The 16,363-nt window shown below is 48.8% G+C and overlaps 1 protein-coding gene across 1 annotated transcript in view; it reads right to left on the bottom strand.

The window, feature by feature from the left end:
- The window catches only part of sema5ba (sema domain, seven thrombospondin repeats (type 1 and type 1-like), transmembrane domain (TM) and short cytoplasmic domain, (semaphorin) 5Ba), a 323,927-nt gene that overhangs the window by 72,855 nt on the left and 234,709 nt on the right, over positions 1-16,363 (bottom strand). The window contains exons 10-12 of the mRNA XM_078227863.1: positions 12,247-12,382; positions 7,803-8,010; positions 4,812-5,019 (exon numbers count right to left, since the gene is read on the bottom strand). Coding sequence (XP_078083989.1) covers positions 4,812-5,019; positions 7,803-8,010; positions 12,247-12,382 — 552 coding nt within the window. The remainder of the gene's footprint in view (positions 1-4,811; positions 5,020-7,802; positions 8,011-12,246; positions 12,383-16,363) is intronic.

The following is a 16,363-nucleotide window of genomic DNA, read 5'->3' as shown; positions in this document are numbered from 1 at the left end:
AGATATGAACACACTCATACACACACACATGAATACACACACACAAAAATGAACACAGGAAACACATACATGAACAAACACAAATATGAACACATACGTGAACATGAACACTATGAAAATCAACACACATGAACACTGACACACAGATGAACATGAATACACACACAAACCCACGTACACAAACACACACACAGAAGAGTTGAATTGTTGTGTAATCTTAGAGTTAAATCAATGTTCACTCAGAAATATTTTGCATTCCTGCCTCAGTCAGACAACCTAATGTTTATGAAAGTGGGTCAGTAACAGACTTCATGAGGTCACATCCTCGTGTGGCCAAGTTGTGAATGTGAATTGAATGAACCTGTGAATGTGTGGGCTATAAAAATTCACCCAATTGTCACAAAATACAAACATGGTTTACTAATGTCCATGAAACTACCTCTATCTGGCCTGGCCTACACGGAACTCTAGCCCACTACATATGGTTGACTCTTAAAGAACGCAGGAAGTAGGAGCAGGAGGAGGCCATTCAGTCCCTTGAGTCTATTCCACCGTTTAATAAGTTCACAGGTTATCCGATTGCGGCCTCAACTCCATTTTTCTGCCTGTCCCCAATAACCCTTGACCCTGGTCAATTCAAAATCTGTCCAACTCAGCCTTGAACGTATTCAATGACCCACAGCCTGCACTGCTCAATGGGGAGAGAATCCCATAGAATAACGACCCTCTGAGGAAAGAAAATCCTCCTCATCTCCGTCTCAAATGGGAGATCCTCATTACTTTGAAACTGTGCCTCCCGAGTTCCAGATCCTCCAACCAGGATAACAATCCGCTCGGTGTCCAACATGCCAAACCCCCTCAGAACCTTGGCCTGAATTTGGGACCGAGGGTGATTCAGTGCTTGGTGTCCTCCTCACAACTTGCTTTCTCCCTTTCTGTGGCTACAATACACTCTGTCCCTTCAGCTGGGTCATTAACATAGATAGTAAAGAGCTGAGGCCTCAGGCCAGATCCCTAATTACAATTTGCCAAGTCGAAAATCTCCCATTTATCCAGACTCTGAAGTAGCTTCACTAGCAGCTCAGCTGTACAAATCAGTCGCCAATGAGAACCTCACCAATATGGAGGGTGATTTAGTGCATTGCCAAGTCACTGCATCCAGGCTCACCAGTGCGATCACTGCAGGTTGGGAAGTGGGGATGCGCAAGAGGCTGAATTGGAGGAGGATTGTTCGAGGAGGATTGCTCAAGGATGAGGAGGGTTGGATGAGGAAGTTGGGTGAGGGGGTGGACGAGGGGAGTTGAATGAAGAGGATTGGATGGGGAGGGTTGGATGAGGAGGGTTGGATGAGGAGGGTTGGAGGAGGAGGGTTGGATGAGGAGGGTTGGAGGAGGAGGGTGGGACGAAGAGAGTTGCTTGAGGAGGGTTGGATGAGGAGGGTTGCTTGAGGAAGTTGGACGAGGGGGGGTGGACAAGGAGAGTTGAATGGGGAAGGTTGGAGGAGGAGGGTTGGGGGAGGAGGGTTGGAGGAGGAGGATTGGAGGAGGAGGATTGGAGGAGGATTGAGGAGGAGGATTGGAGGAGGAGCATTGGAGGAGGAGGATTGGAGGAGGAGGATTGGAGGAGGAGGATTGGATGAAGAGTGTTGGAGGAGGAGGGTTGGAGTGAGGAGGGTTGAAGGAGGAGAGTTGGATGAGGAGGATTGGAGTGAGGAGGGTTCATTGAGGGTCAGATAAGGAAGTTACTCAGATGGGCCTGGCAGTAAGGGAGAGGACTTTAATTTCTGAGGTGCTGTCAGACTGGGACCTTGGTTGGTCTGACTGGTACAGAGATCGACTCGGCAACCTGAATCTGAATGGAGGGGTGGGTCGGGGGGGGGGGGGGGGGGGGGGGGGGGGGGGTTTGGTGGGGGGTGGTGTTGGGTGGAGTGGTGAGGGCAACTTAATAAAAGAGAACGAGGGAAAGGGAAACTCGAATGTTCAAGCTTCATACTGATTCCATAGAGGATGGGAAATTGAATTCAAGTAAGTTCAATCAAGTGGGAGTATTGGACTTTGACAAGTCATTTCCAGGGAAAATATAATTTTATCTCGACTGTCAAACAGTGAAGTTTTAATTGAAGATAATCATATTATTTAAGACACACGGCGGTGAGGAAGGAAGTCATTTTTCCTGATATTTTGAAAGTTTTTGATTCTATAGGTGATGCAGTGTACAGTAGACATCTGTTTTCTGACAGTGTTGTACTTAGTGTAGTCACAGAGAAGCTGACTAAACAGGGAGTAGGGTAACAGGTAATTATCCACAGCTGCTGCTACTGTCTCCTCACAACCACCCCCCCAAATGTTTGGATAACCAAAAGACTTTGACAGCTTTCTATCTTGATATTTTTCTACGCTGTTCTCTTCTTACTGCCGCCCCAACTCCACAATCCTTTACCCTCCAACACCCGCGGCAATCATTTGCCCCATTGGCTGTATCCAGCAGGTAAAGGCCACTTGTCCAATGGCATGCCTACCTGCACAGGTACGTCGGTATTCCAGCTCAGCCCCATCCCAGTCTGACATTCCCACAGAACCCACCAGACCACTCTCAGCCAATGGGAACCCTTCCTGGTTTCATTTGCCATCTCTCCGGTGCTGAGGCTGACCGTGACATTCCTACTGCGGGATGAGACGGTGAACTGAGGTCCACCCTCTCCCATGGCAATCTCTCTCTGGGCACCAAGCCCTGAGAGGGCATTGGTGACAATGGACTTTAGTGCGGGTTCAAGGTTTGGACGGCATGGTAGCACAGTGGTTAGCAGTGCTGCTTCACAGCGCCAGGGACCCAGGTTCGATTCCCGGTTTGGGTCACTGTGTGGAGTTTGCACATTCTCTGTGTCAGCGTGGGTTTCCTCCGAATGCTCCGGTTTCCTCCCACAGTCCAAAGATGTGCGGGTTAGGTGGATTGGCCATGCTAAATTGCCCCTTAGTGTCAGGGGGATTAGCCAGGGTAAATATGTGGGGTTACGGGGATAGGGCTGGGTGGGATTGTTGTCGGTGCAGACTCGATGGGCCAAATGGCCTCCTTTTGCATTGTAGATTCTATGAAGGTTTGCCCTTGCCATCTGCAGATAGCTGACCAGGGATCTCTCCCACTATTCCACCCGCCATTGGCACATGTTTGATAGATTTACAAGTGGATCTGCAACTTCTTTGGCCACGTTACAAATCCACCTTCTTTGGTCAACAAGTCCTCGAGTGGGATTTGAACCCAGAGAGCGTGGTTCAAAGGGAAGGAGGGTCCCATTGTTGGCCAATGGCGGGCCACCTCTGCCGCTGCAAAAACATGCCGCCAGGGGTCGGAAAATCCCACCCTTAGTTGAAAAAGGCAGTGATCTAATTGGATAATGTTTCAAAGAGCCGGTACCAGCAGAATGGGCTGAATGGCCTCCTCCCCTACAGCATCATTCTATGATCTCCATGGATTTGGCAACGGAGCTTGTGGGGACAGTGTGCAGGTCCACACTGAGCCTTTCTACAGCCAGCAGCCTCCCCCTGTGTGGAAACAATGGTCCAGGTGTTTGCTCAGTGCTGCCTCAGTGACATGTTGGGTGTCGCAACTGGTACCAGGGCTTTGGATGGAGATCAGAAAAATAAGCATCCAGCCATGTGTTGACTTTTGATGGTCCCTGGTGGGACGCGAGTGGAAATAGGACACTCCCGGAGTCAGCAATCTACCAAATCCTTCTTTACGTCATGAACGCCAGCTGAAGATGGAGACCCCGCCGTTTTACTGATTGCCTCTCCTTCCCTCCACATTACATAAATACCAGCTGCCCCACAGCATCTCGGAGAGAAAGGGATTATTTCTGCAGAAACTGGCAAGGTCACACTCGGTCTGAAGTTTGACTAAAATCACAGACACCACAACCTTATCTAACCCAACACACTGTGTGGATGAAATCTGATACAAACATGCCTCCTGTGACTGCTGCCATCTCGAAGGACAAGGGCAGCAGGTACCTGGGAACATCACCACCTGCAAGTTCCCCTCCAAGTCAATCACCACCCTGACTTGGGAATATATCAGCCGTTCCTTCACTGTCGCTGGGTCAAAATCCTGGACCACTCTCCCTAACAGCACTGTGGGTCTACCTACACCACATGGACTGCAGCGGTTCGAGAAGGCAGCTCACCACCACCTTCTGAAAGGCAATGAGGGATGGGCAATGAACGCTGGTCGAGCCAGTGGCGCACTCAGCCCGTGCACACTCACATAAACACCACTCTGCACACTCACATATACACCACTCTGCACACTCACATATACACCACTCAGCACATTCACATATACACCACTCAGTGCACTCACATAAACACCACTCTGCACACTCACATATACACCACTCTGCACACTCACATATACACCACTCTGCACACTCACATATACACCACTCAGCACATTCACATATACACCACTCAGTGCACTCACATATACATCACTCTGCACACTCACATATATACCACTCTGCACACTCACATATACACCACTCTGCACACTCACATATACACCACTCTGCACACTCACATATACACCACCCAGTGCACTCACATATACACCACTCAGTGCACTCACATATACACCACTCAGCGCACTCACAGATACACCACTCAGTGCACTCACATATATACCACATAGCGCACTCACATACACACCACTCAGCACACTCACATATACACCACTCTGCACACTCACATATAGAGCCCTCAGCACACTCACATATACATAAGTTAATGGTCTTTTAGCCATGGCTTTAGGAGACTCACACTTCGGTTTTGTAGGAGAAACATCTTTCCAAAGGGATCTTCAACACCTTTCCATTCAGTCCCACAAACAGGGACCTGTCGCTGTGAAGGATCTGCAGGCTTCGGATTGGCTCCTGTTGGCCGGGCGGAAGCAGCTGCAGCTCCTCTAAGTAGCAGCTTCGCAGGTTCTTTGTCTCTGACGAGAGGGTTTTCAGAATGGTGCCATGCTCTGAGTTCAGACAGAAACAATAAGGAGGTATCACTCAAACCGGGAGTCAGCCACATTACTGAATCCAAATAAACAAAACAGAATTCAAATAAAAACCCAGATTCAGACATTAATGCATGTGAAGGTTCACGTGGGAGCGCAGAGTGGAGACAAGAGGCTGAATTTTACCATCCCACCACCATGGAATTTGCATTTGGAGTATTGAGTGCACATTTGGAGTATTGCTTGCAGTTCTGGTCACCACACTACCAGAAGGATGTGGAAGCTTTGGAGAAAGCGCAAAGAAGGTTCACCGGGATGTTGCCTGGTCTCGAGCGTGTTGACTATGAGGAGAGGCTAAATAAACTAGGGTTGTTTTCACTGGAAAGACAGAGGCTGAGGGGAGACCTGATAGTGGTCTACAAAATTATGAGAGGCATAGACAGGGTGGATAGTCAGAGGCTTTTTCCCAGGGTGGAAGTGTCAATTACAAGGGGGCACAGGTTGAAGGTGAGAGGGGGAAAGTTTAAGGGAGATGTGCAGGGGGAGTTTTTCGTGCAGAGAGTGGTGGATGCCTGGAACGTGCTGCCAGAGGAGGTGGTGGAAGCAGGCACATTAGCAACATTTAAGAGGCATCTGGATGGGTGCATGAATAGGGAGGAAATAGAGGGACACTTATCGAGTAAGAGCAGAAGGATTTTTAAGTTTAGTTAGGGCATCATGATCAGCACGGGCTTGGAGGGCTGAAGGGCCTGTTCCTGTGCTGTACTTTTCTTTGTTCTTTGTGGCGGGCGGGACATGGTCCATGCAAAGACTGTTGACCTGGGGCGAGATCTTTTGGCCTTGGGACGAGCACGGCCAGAAAATCCCACCAAGGGGGCTGAGGTGCAATGAGGAACAAGTACTAAGTTAGGAATTTGATACAAACGGGGAAGCCTTTTATTAGTGTCCAGTAGCTAGTCAACAGCATTAGTTAAGTGAGCTGCTTGGTGATTGATTGATGAGTTTAAAGATTTTATCCCTCTTAGGTTGGCAGACTTTTAAACCAATACCGAGGAGTTGTAAGCGTTGCATCGAATTTATAGCTTAACCAGTTAAACTAATTGGTTAAACAGCAGACAACAGTCGAGTGGTATTTCTAAACTTGAAAACTAATGAGTTAAATTGAACACAATAAAGATGGTGGGGAAGGTGATGTGTTGCAGCTGTAGCATGTGGGGGATGCTGGTGGGCGCCGTTGTGATTCTCGGCAACCATGTCCGCAGTAAGTGTCTGCAGCTCGAGGAACGTCAACTCAGAGCTGATGAGCTGGAGTCTGAGCTTCGGACACTGCAATGCATCAGTGAGGAGGAAAGGTTCCGGGTCGCTTTGTTCCAGGAAGCAACCACATCCCTTCGGCTAGGTCCTTCGAATTTGGTACATGGTCAGTGGAAGAAGGGTTTGATCGTGCGTGAGGCAGTAGGGTTAGCGGGTTAGATCTCTGCAGCCGAGAGCGGGAGTCCCGAAGGCTGTTTTGATTTGATTTATTATTGTCACATGTATTAACATACAGTGAAAAGTATTGATTCTTGCGCACTCTACAGACAAAGCATACCGTTCATAGAGAAGGAAAGGAGAGAGTGCGGAATGTAGTGTTGCAGTTATAGCTAGGGTGTAGAGAAAGATCAACTTAATGCAAGGTAGGTCCATTCAAAAGTCTGACAGCAGCAGGGAAGAAGCTGTTCTTGAGTCGGTTGGTACCTGACCTCAGACTTTTGTATCTTTTTCCCGAAGGAAGAGTGTGGAAGAGAGAATGTCCGGGGTGCTTGGGGTCCTTAATTATGCTGGCTGCTTTGCCGAGGCAGCGGGAAGTGTAGACAGAGTCAATGGATGGGAGGCTGGCTTGTGTTGCCTGCCTGGTGCCAGGATCAAGGACACCTCTTCCAGGCTGGAACTTAGAGTGGGAGGGGAAGGATCCAGTTATTGTGGTGCGTGTGGTCACCAATGACATAGGTAGGACTATGAAAGAGGTTCTGCAGAGAGAGGTGTGGGCAGCTAGGGGCTAAACTAAAAAGCAGAACCTCAAAGATAACCTCAACCTCAAAGGTTGCGGAGAGCAGAGGGATACAGGCAGTTGGTCTGGATGGGACAACATGATTGGCGCTGAAGGGCCTTCCCCTGTGCTGTACTGTTCTTTGTAATAAACTCTTGATTACTACCTGAGCCACAAGCAAATTAGCATTGGGGAAAATAAGATCAGAACAGTGAATGCGTGGCTCAGAGATTGGTTGGGGTGAAATGGGTTTTGATTCATGATTTGGAAAGTTTAAGAGAAAGGACAAGGCAGTGAGGCTGGATAGCATTGAGGTATTGGTGACCAGAGTGTGACAGGAAGGGACAGAGCGTACAAACATAAAAATGCAACAGGAAATATGGTCAGAGTAGGGAGAGCTGTCTTTAATCTAACGGAGAGGGAGCAGGGTTCAGATGAAGGGAGGTTTAGAAATCCAACGATAGCAGTTGGGGTAGTGGTAAAATATATCAACGTGGTTCAAAACTCACTGAATGGGACAGGAAGGGACAGAGTTTAAGGTCCACGCAGGGAATAGGAGCAAAATAAATGAAATTTAAGTCACTTTATCTGAATATATGGAGCATCTCTCATAAGATAGATGAACTGGTGAAATAAATAGTGATAAATAGAGATGTGAGGAACATAACATAAGAACTAGGAGCAGGAGAAGGCAATTCAGCCCCTCGAGCCTGCTCCGCCATTCAATGCGATCGTGGCTGATGTAAAGGATGGAAGATGAAGCATGTTTTACCTGTGCCAATGTACATCACATGGTAGAGCGTGTCCCGGCCTTGCACGATGTCCACCACAAGCTTCGAGAAACGCATGTTGTCGTGGGTCACCAGCGGGTCAACAGTGACAGGCTGCACCACGTCGTTCATGAGGAAGAAACGCTGAGCGTCCTGGAGGCTGCGTTCCGTCAGGTTCTCGTTGGGTCCATGGTCTCCGAGTGAGCCGCACTACAGGGCGTGGAAACACAGGCCGGTTAGGGATTCCGTTAGCCCAAAAATTCCATCCTCATTATCTTGGACCGCCGCCCAAAGACATCGAATTGGGAAGGCAAATGGAAAGTTGGCTTTTATTGGGAAGAAGTTGGAGCATAAAAGTAAAGAAGCCTTATTGCAATTATTGTAGAACATTGGTGAGTCCACAGCTGAAGTATTTTGTACAGCATCACTGCACTATCAATATCCTGGGGGTTACCTTTGACCAGAATCTGAACTGGACTGGCCATATAAATACTGTGGCTACAAGAGCAGGTCAGCGGCTGGGAATTCCGTGGTGAGTAACTCACCTCCTGACTCCTCAAAGCCTATCCACCATCTACAAGGCACAAGTCAGAAGTGTGATGGAATACTGTCCACTTGCCTGGAAGTGTGCAGCTCCAGCAACACTCAAGAAGCTCAACACCATGCAAGGCAAAGCAGCCCGCTTCATTGACACCCATCTACCATCTTAAACATTCACTCCCTCTACCACTGACACGCAGTGGCAGCCGTGTGTAACATCTACAAGAAGGACTACAGCAACTCAGCAAGGCCCCTTCAACAGCATGTTCCAAACCGAGAAGGATAAGGGCAGCAGACACATGGGAACAACAGCACCAGCAAGCCAAGCCACACATTATTTGGATTTGGAACAATATCACCATTCCTTCACTGTCGCTGGGTCAAAATCCTAGAGCTTCCTCCCATGGGCAGCAGGGTAACACAATGGGCAGCAGGTGGCACAGTGGTTAGCACTGCTGCCTCACAGCTCCAGGGATCCGGGTTCGATTCCGGCTTCGGGTCGTTGTTTGTGTGGAGTTTGCACATTCTCCGCGTGTCTGCGTGAGTTTCCTCCGGGTGCTCCGGTTTCCTCCCACAATCCAAAGATGTGCGGGTTCAGTTGACTGGCCGTGCTAAATTGCCTGAGTGTCAGGGGATTAGCAGGGTAAATATGTGGGGTTAAGGGAATAGGGCCTGGGTGGGATTGTGGTCAGTGCAGACTCGATGGGCCGAATGGCCTCCTTCTGCACTGTAGGGATTCTATGATTCTTACTGCACTGTGGCTGTATCTACACCACATGAAGTGTTGCAGTTTGAGAATGTGGCTCACCACTACCTTCTCAGGGGCAATTAGGGATGGGCAATAAAACATAGAACATAGAACAGTACAGCACAGAACAGGCCCTTCGGCCCACAATGTTGTGCCGAGCTTTATCTGAAACCAAGATCAAGCTATCCCACTCCCTATCACCCTGGTGTGCTCCATGTGCCTATCCAATAACCGCTTAAATGTTCCTAAAGTGTCTGACTCCACTATCACTGCAGGCAGTCCATTCCACACCCCAACCACTCTCTGCGTAAAGAACCTACCTCTGATATCCTTCCTATATCTCCCACCATGAACGCTATAGTTATGCCCCCTTGTAATAGCTCCATCCACCCGAGGAAATAGTCTTTGAACATTCACTCTATCTATCCCCTTCATCATTTTATAAACCTCTATTAAGTCACCCCTCAGCCTCCTCCGCTCCAGCGAGAACAGCCCTAGCTCCCTCAACCTTTCCTCATAAGACCTACCCTCCAAACCAGGCAGCATCCTGGTAAATCTCCTCTGCACTCTTTCCAGCGCTTCCACATCCTTCTTATAGTGAGGTGACCAGAACTGCACACAATATTCCAAATGTGGTCTCACCAAGGTCCTGTACAGTTGCAGCATAACCCCACGGCTCTTAAACTCCAACCCCCTGTTAATGAAAGCTAACACACTATAGGCCTTCTTCACAGCTCTATCCACTTGAGTGGCAACCTTTAGAGATCTGGGGATATGGACCCCAAGATCTCTCTGTTCCTCCACAGTTCAGAACCCTACCTTTGACCCTGTAATCCACATTTAAATTAGTCCTACCAAAATGAATCACCTCACATTTATCAGGGTTAAACTCCATTTGCCATTTTTCAGCCCAGCTTTGCATCCTATCTATGTCTCTTTGCAGCCTAAAGCAGCCCTCCACCTCATCCACTACTCCACCAATCTTGGTGTCATCAGCAAATTTACTGATCCACCCTTCAGCCCCCTCCTCCAAGTCATTAATAAAAATCACAAAGAGCAGATGACCAAGCACTGATCCCTGTGGCACTCCGCTAGCAACCTGCCTCCAATCCGAAAATTTTCCATCCACCACCACCCTCTGTCTTCGATAAGACAGCCAGTTACCTATCCAATCGACCAACTTTCCCTCTATCCCACACCTCCTCACTTTCATCATAAGCCGACCATGGGGGACCTTATCAAACGCCTTACTAAAATCCATGTATATGACATCAACTGCCCTACCTTCATCAACACACTTAGTTACCTCCTCAAAAAATTCAATCAAATTTGTGAGGCACGACTTGCCCTTCACGAATCCGTGCTGACTATCCCGGATTAATCCGCATCTTTCTAAATGGTCGTAAATCCCATCCCTAAGGACCCTTTCCATCAATTTACCAACCACCGAAGTAAGACTAACCGGTCTATAATTACCAGGGTCATTTCTATTCCCTTTCTTAAACAGAGGAACAACATTCGCCATTCTCCAGTCCTCTGGCACCATCCCCATGGACAGTGAGGACCCAAAGATCAAAGCCAAAGGCTCTGCAATCTCATCCCTTGCCTCCAAAGAATCCTAGGATACATTTCATCAGGCCCAGGGGACTTATCGACCTTCAGTTTATTCAAAACTGCCAGTACATCCTCCCTCCGAACATCTATTTCCTCCAGCCTATTAGCCTGTAACACCTTCTCTTCCTCAAAAACATGGCCCCTCTCCTTGGTGAACACTGAAGAAAAGTATTCATTCATCACCTAAAAGTGGTGGTCTGGACAGCAATGCCCACATCCTGTGAAAATATAATATATAATTTTGGTCCCCTTCCTTAAGACAGACATACGCTGTCTAGGAGGAGATACAACAGAAGGTTCACCAGACAGGTTCCAGGGTTGAGGACATTGCCCTATGAGGAGAGACTGAGTAGAGTAAAGATAAATTTGTTGAAGAAGGAGGTGATTAATTTGAAGCATAGAATTCCAATGGGGTTTAACAGGGTAGATGTTGAGAAAATGTTTTCTCTGGCAGGGACATCAAGGGCACAGGTTCACACTCTCAGGATGAGGGGCTGAGCATTTAGGACTGAGATGTGGAGAAATTTCTTCACTCGAAGGGTTTGCAATTCTCTGCCTCGGAGGCTACCTCAACATTCGAGGTCGAAGGATTTCTGGGATAAGAACATAAGAACTAGGAGCAGGAGTAGGCCATCTGGCCCCTCGAGCCTGCTCCGCCATTCAATAAGATCATGGCTGATCTTCTCATGGATTCAGCTCCACTTACCCGCCCGCTCATCATAACCCTTAATTCCTTTACTGTTCAAATATTTATCTATCCTTACCTTAAAAACATTCAATGAGGTAGCCTCAACTGCTGTTGGCAGGGAATTCAACTGATTCACAACCCTTTGTGTGAAGAAGTACCTCCTCAACTCAGTCCTAAATCTGCTCCCCCTTATTTTGAGGCCATGCCCCCTAGTTCTAGTTTCACCCGCCAGTGGAAACAACCTCCCTGATTCTATCTTATCTATTCCTTTCATAATCCTATATGTTTCTATAAGATCCCCCCTCATTCTTCTGAATCAAAGAGAATTAAAGAATATGGGGATAACGTGGGAAGATGAAGAGATTTAGGGTGGGATTTTCTGACCGCCCTCGCCCCGAAACTGGAAAATCCCACCCGAGCTCAACAGACCTTTGCATAATCCGCCCCTCAGCCCGCTACGATTCCCACGGCGGGTGGGACGGGAAAACTCCCTCCAGAATATCAGCCACGTCACCTGATCCTCTCACCGGAATTCTACCGCCCTGTCCGCCATGGAATCGGAGTGGGAGTGGGGGGGACAATGGAAAGGTCCATTGGCCTCAGGTGGGATTTTCCAGTCTTGCTGGAGTGAGGCTGTAAAATCCCGCCCACTATCTCTCACGTTACGATCGCTCGACAGGTCAAACCTATATCGAATCCGAAATTAAAAACTCCAAGGAGAAGATAAATCTGAGTTATGGTGGGTATCTGCTCGGAATATTCTCTGCAGGGTGGCCAAAAATAAAATCATCGGAGCCTTTCAAAGTGGAGCTTATAACCGGAGCGTCGGCTTACCGGGAGGGATTATGCCAGGTACCTGAAAGTTGGGAATGGGGTTGGAGGCCGGCAGCCATGTTGATCGAGGGTTTTCCTGGTATCGGAAGGGTCCATTGAAGGTCTGGGTGATGGCGCTGAGATTGTAGGCACACACTGCAGAGGCTGCGATGCTGTTCCTGTTGGAAGAATCGGAGAGGTCAATATTGAGTGAGTGCATCAGTACAGGAGTCACCTCACCCTCATTTAAACAGGGCGTTGGGGAGGCCACACCTGGAGTATTGTGTGCAGTTTTAGTGTCCTTATCTGAGGAAGGATGTCCTTGCTATAGAGGGAGTACAGCGAAGGTTTACCAGGCTGATTCCTGGGATGGCAGGTCTGTCATATGAGGAGAGATTAAGTCGGTTAGGATTGTATTCACTGGAGTTTAGAAGAGTGAAACCTAGAAACTTATAAAATTCTAACAGGGTTAGACAGGGTAGATTCAGAAAGAATGTTCCCAATGGTGGGGGAGTCCAGAACTAGGGGTCATAGTTTGAGGATAAGGGGTAAACCTTTTAGAACCGAGGTGAGGAGAAATTTCTTCAGCCAGAGGGTGGTGAATGTGTGGAATTCACTACCACAGAAAATAGTCGAGGCCAAAACGTTGTTTTCAAGATTTCAAGAAGAAATTAGATATAGCTCTTGGGGCTAAAGGGATCAAGAGATATGGGGGGAAGGCGGGATCAGGAATTTGATGATCAGACATGATCATAATGTATGGCAGAGCAAGCTCGAAGGGCCGAATGGCCTACTCCTGAATCCAGTTTGTTCAGGTTCCTTCCAGCTCCACCCCCCCCCCCCCCCCCCCCCCCCCCCCGGAGAGGGCGGCCAATCCACTTGGCCCCAGGTTATCTCCAAGATCACCTTCATTGGCCCTGAGGCCATGTTATACAGGCCTGCGTTAACTCCAGGGTGGAATCACGGAATAATAGGGCACAGGAGGAGGCCATTCAGTCCATTGAGCCTGTGATGGCTCTTTGGAATACTCTTCCTCAAAAGGCAGTGGAAGCAGAGGTAAAAGCAAAATACTGCAGGTGCTGGAATCTGAAACAAAGACAGAAAATGCTGGAAAACCTCAGCAGGTCCGACAGCGTCTGTGGAGAGAGAATGGAGCTAATGTTTCGAGTCTGGATAACCCTTCGTCAGAGCAGCTGAAGCAGAGGCTCAGAATATTTTTAAGGCAGAGGCCGGAATTCTCTGGCCGTTCATGCAGGGGGGTATCCTCCAGTCCCGCTGGTGGCACACCCCCTTCCGCAGGTTTCCCGGCAGCGTGAGGCGGCTCAATGGGAATTCCAGAGCATTCTGCCCCTGGCGAACGGCACGCCACCTCCTGTCGCCGGGAAACACGCTGACAGGAGGCCAGAGAATCACACCCAGATTCTTGATTAACCCCCTGGTGAAACGTTATCGGGGGGCAAGCAGGAATGTCGGGTACAAGTTACAAGCAGATCAGCCATGATCTTATTGAACAGCAGAGCAGGTTCGAGGGGCCGAATGAGCTTCTCCTGCTCTGAATTCACATGTTTGTATGTACGCACGTATGTTCATAGCATCCGTACAGTGCTGAAAGAGACCATTCGGCCCATCGAGCCTGCACCAACAACAATCCCACCCAGGCCGTAGCCCCATAACCCGACATATTTACCCTGTTAATCCCCCTGACACTAAGGGACAATTTAGTATGCCCAATCAACCTAACCTGAATGGGTGGTAAGCACTACTGCCTCACAGTGCCTGCTGTTCGATCACCAGCTTGGGTCACCGTGCGGAGTCTGCACGTTCTCCCCGTGTCGGCATGGCTTTCCTCCGGGTGCTCCGGTTTCCTCCCACAGTCCAAAGATGTGCGGGTTAGGTGCACTGACCATGCTAGATTGCCCCTTAATGTCCCAGGGTGTGTAGGTTAGCGGGGTAAATACGTGGGGGTACAGCGATAAGGCCGAGGTGGGATTGTTGTCAGTGCAGACTCAATGGACTGAATGGCCTCCTTCTGCACTGTAGGGTTTCTATGATTCTATCTTTGGACCGTGGGTGGAAACCGGAGCACCCGGAGGAAACCCACGCAGACACGGGGAGAACGTGCAAACTCCACACAGACAGGGACCAAGGCCGAAATCGAACCCGGGTGTCTGGCGCTGTGGGGCAGCAGTGCTAACCATTGTGCCACCGTGCCGCTGTGTAAAGAGACATTCAATTAGTCCCACACCCATTTGTTCCTACATGTACCAATGCAATTCGAATCGAGTTGTCACCCCTGGCCAGATGTGTACCAGGACAATTTCTCATTTCCACAATCTGATGAAATGTCATCGACCGGAAACGTTGACTGTTTCCCCGATACCCGCTGACCCGTGGGGGATTTCCGGCATTTCTCCTGTTTCCATTTCAGATTTCCAGCATCGGCGATCTTTTCCTTCTGGAATTTTCGATGATTGTCCTTTTGTCCTTCTTCGGGTTGAGAGTCTGGCTCTCCCTGGGTTGCCAAAGATCCCACGCCGCGTGTCCAACCCACAATTATCCCTCCATCAACAGGATTAAATAAAGGAGCAGGTGATCTCGTCACTGTCACAGTGCTGCTTGCGGGATCTTGCTGTGCAGAAGCTGGCTGCCAAGTTTGCTAAATCCCAACTGCCCTTCAGAAGTACTTCACTGGCTGTGCAGCACTTTGGGACTCCCTGAGTTTGTGAAAAGGTGATATCTAAATTCAGAGTCTTTCTTTATCCTTTCTCTTTTGACTTTAGCTCCAACAGCTGGGGAGGAGGAATATAAACGGCCCAATGTTTCAACTCCTGATACAGTCTGCAGTCAGCCTGAGCATTAAGGACAGGGCCAGGCATGCGGTGATCTGCCCCTGCAGTCGAATAGCCAGTCGACACCCACCAGGAAGTAGTTGATGCCAAAACATTGAATGCATTCAAGAGGGGGCTGGATATAGAATTTGGGGCGAATGGGATCAAAGGTTATGGGGAGAAAGCAGGATTAGGCTATTGAGTTGGATGATCAGCCATGATCGTAATGAATGGTGGAGCAGGCTTGAAGGGCCAAATGGCCTACTTCTACTCCTATCTTCTATGTTGCTATGTTTCCATGTTTAATACTCTCCACTTGCCTGGATGAGTGCAGCTCTAACAACACTCAAGAAGCTTGACACCATCCAGGACATAGCAGCCCCGCTTGATTGGCACCGCATCCATAAACATTCACTCCCTCCACCACCAACGCACAATAGCAGCATCAACCATCTACAAGATGTACTGCAGCAACTCACCAAGGCTCCTTCGACAACTCCTTCCAAACCCATGACCTCTAACACCTAGAAGGACAAGAGTAGCAGATACCTAGGAACACCACCACCTACAAGTTCCCCTTCAAGCCACCCAGCATCCTGGCTTGGAAATATGTCGCCATTCTTTCACTGTCGCTGCGTCAAAATCCTGAATTTCCTCCCCAACAGGTCAGTGGGTGGGTGTATCTACACCTTGTGGTTCAAGGTGGCTCACCACTACCTTTTCCAGTGAAATTTGGGAATGGGCAGTAAATGCTATCTGGCCCACATCCCATAAGCTATCCCATGTCAATCTACATTGGACACTCACTGGAAGTGCCAACCAAATCCTAGAATAAAATCTTAGGATAGATCCAACCAAATTCTCAGCCTTTGGCTGCCCTCCATTCTAAGTCAGCGATTGTGACAATACTGAGCCCCGGTTTACCTCACCCTCTCCAACGCTCCCCTACACACAATTCCTTTTCACACGATGGGTTGAATTCTTAGACCATGATGGAGGCAGGCATGGAGGCAGGCAGAGCATATAATTTCCCACTGCTAGCTGCAACACCAGTTTTTTGGCACCATCCTGTCTTCTGAGCCATCTTCCCAGAGGCATGTTTGGGGCTGCAACCGATTAAGGCACTTTATAGGCCTATTGTCAGAGGTTAACTGTAGGCATTAGGGTGCAGACCAGCAGCCTGGAGGTGACATTGAGGCCCTCCCTACCTGCCTGACCACAGCTACAGCCTCATGTCACCCTTAGGAAGGGATTCCCCTCCAGAATAATGGCCTGGCTGTTAACCCTATTTACTATTTAATGTTCTAAAAAATTGGAGAAAGAGAGTCAGGA

The sequence above is a fragment of the Mustelus asterias genome, chromosome 14 (genome assembly GCF_964213995.1).
Source record: "Mustelus asterias chromosome 14, sMusAst1.hap1.1, whole genome shotgun sequence".
Classification (NCBI taxonomy): domain Eukaryota; kingdom Metazoa; phylum Chordata; class Chondrichthyes; order Carcharhiniformes; family Triakidae; genus Mustelus; species Mustelus asterias.
The sequence above is the reverse complement of the archived record's forward strand: the minus strand, read 5'-3'. Positions and strand labels throughout refer to the sequence as shown.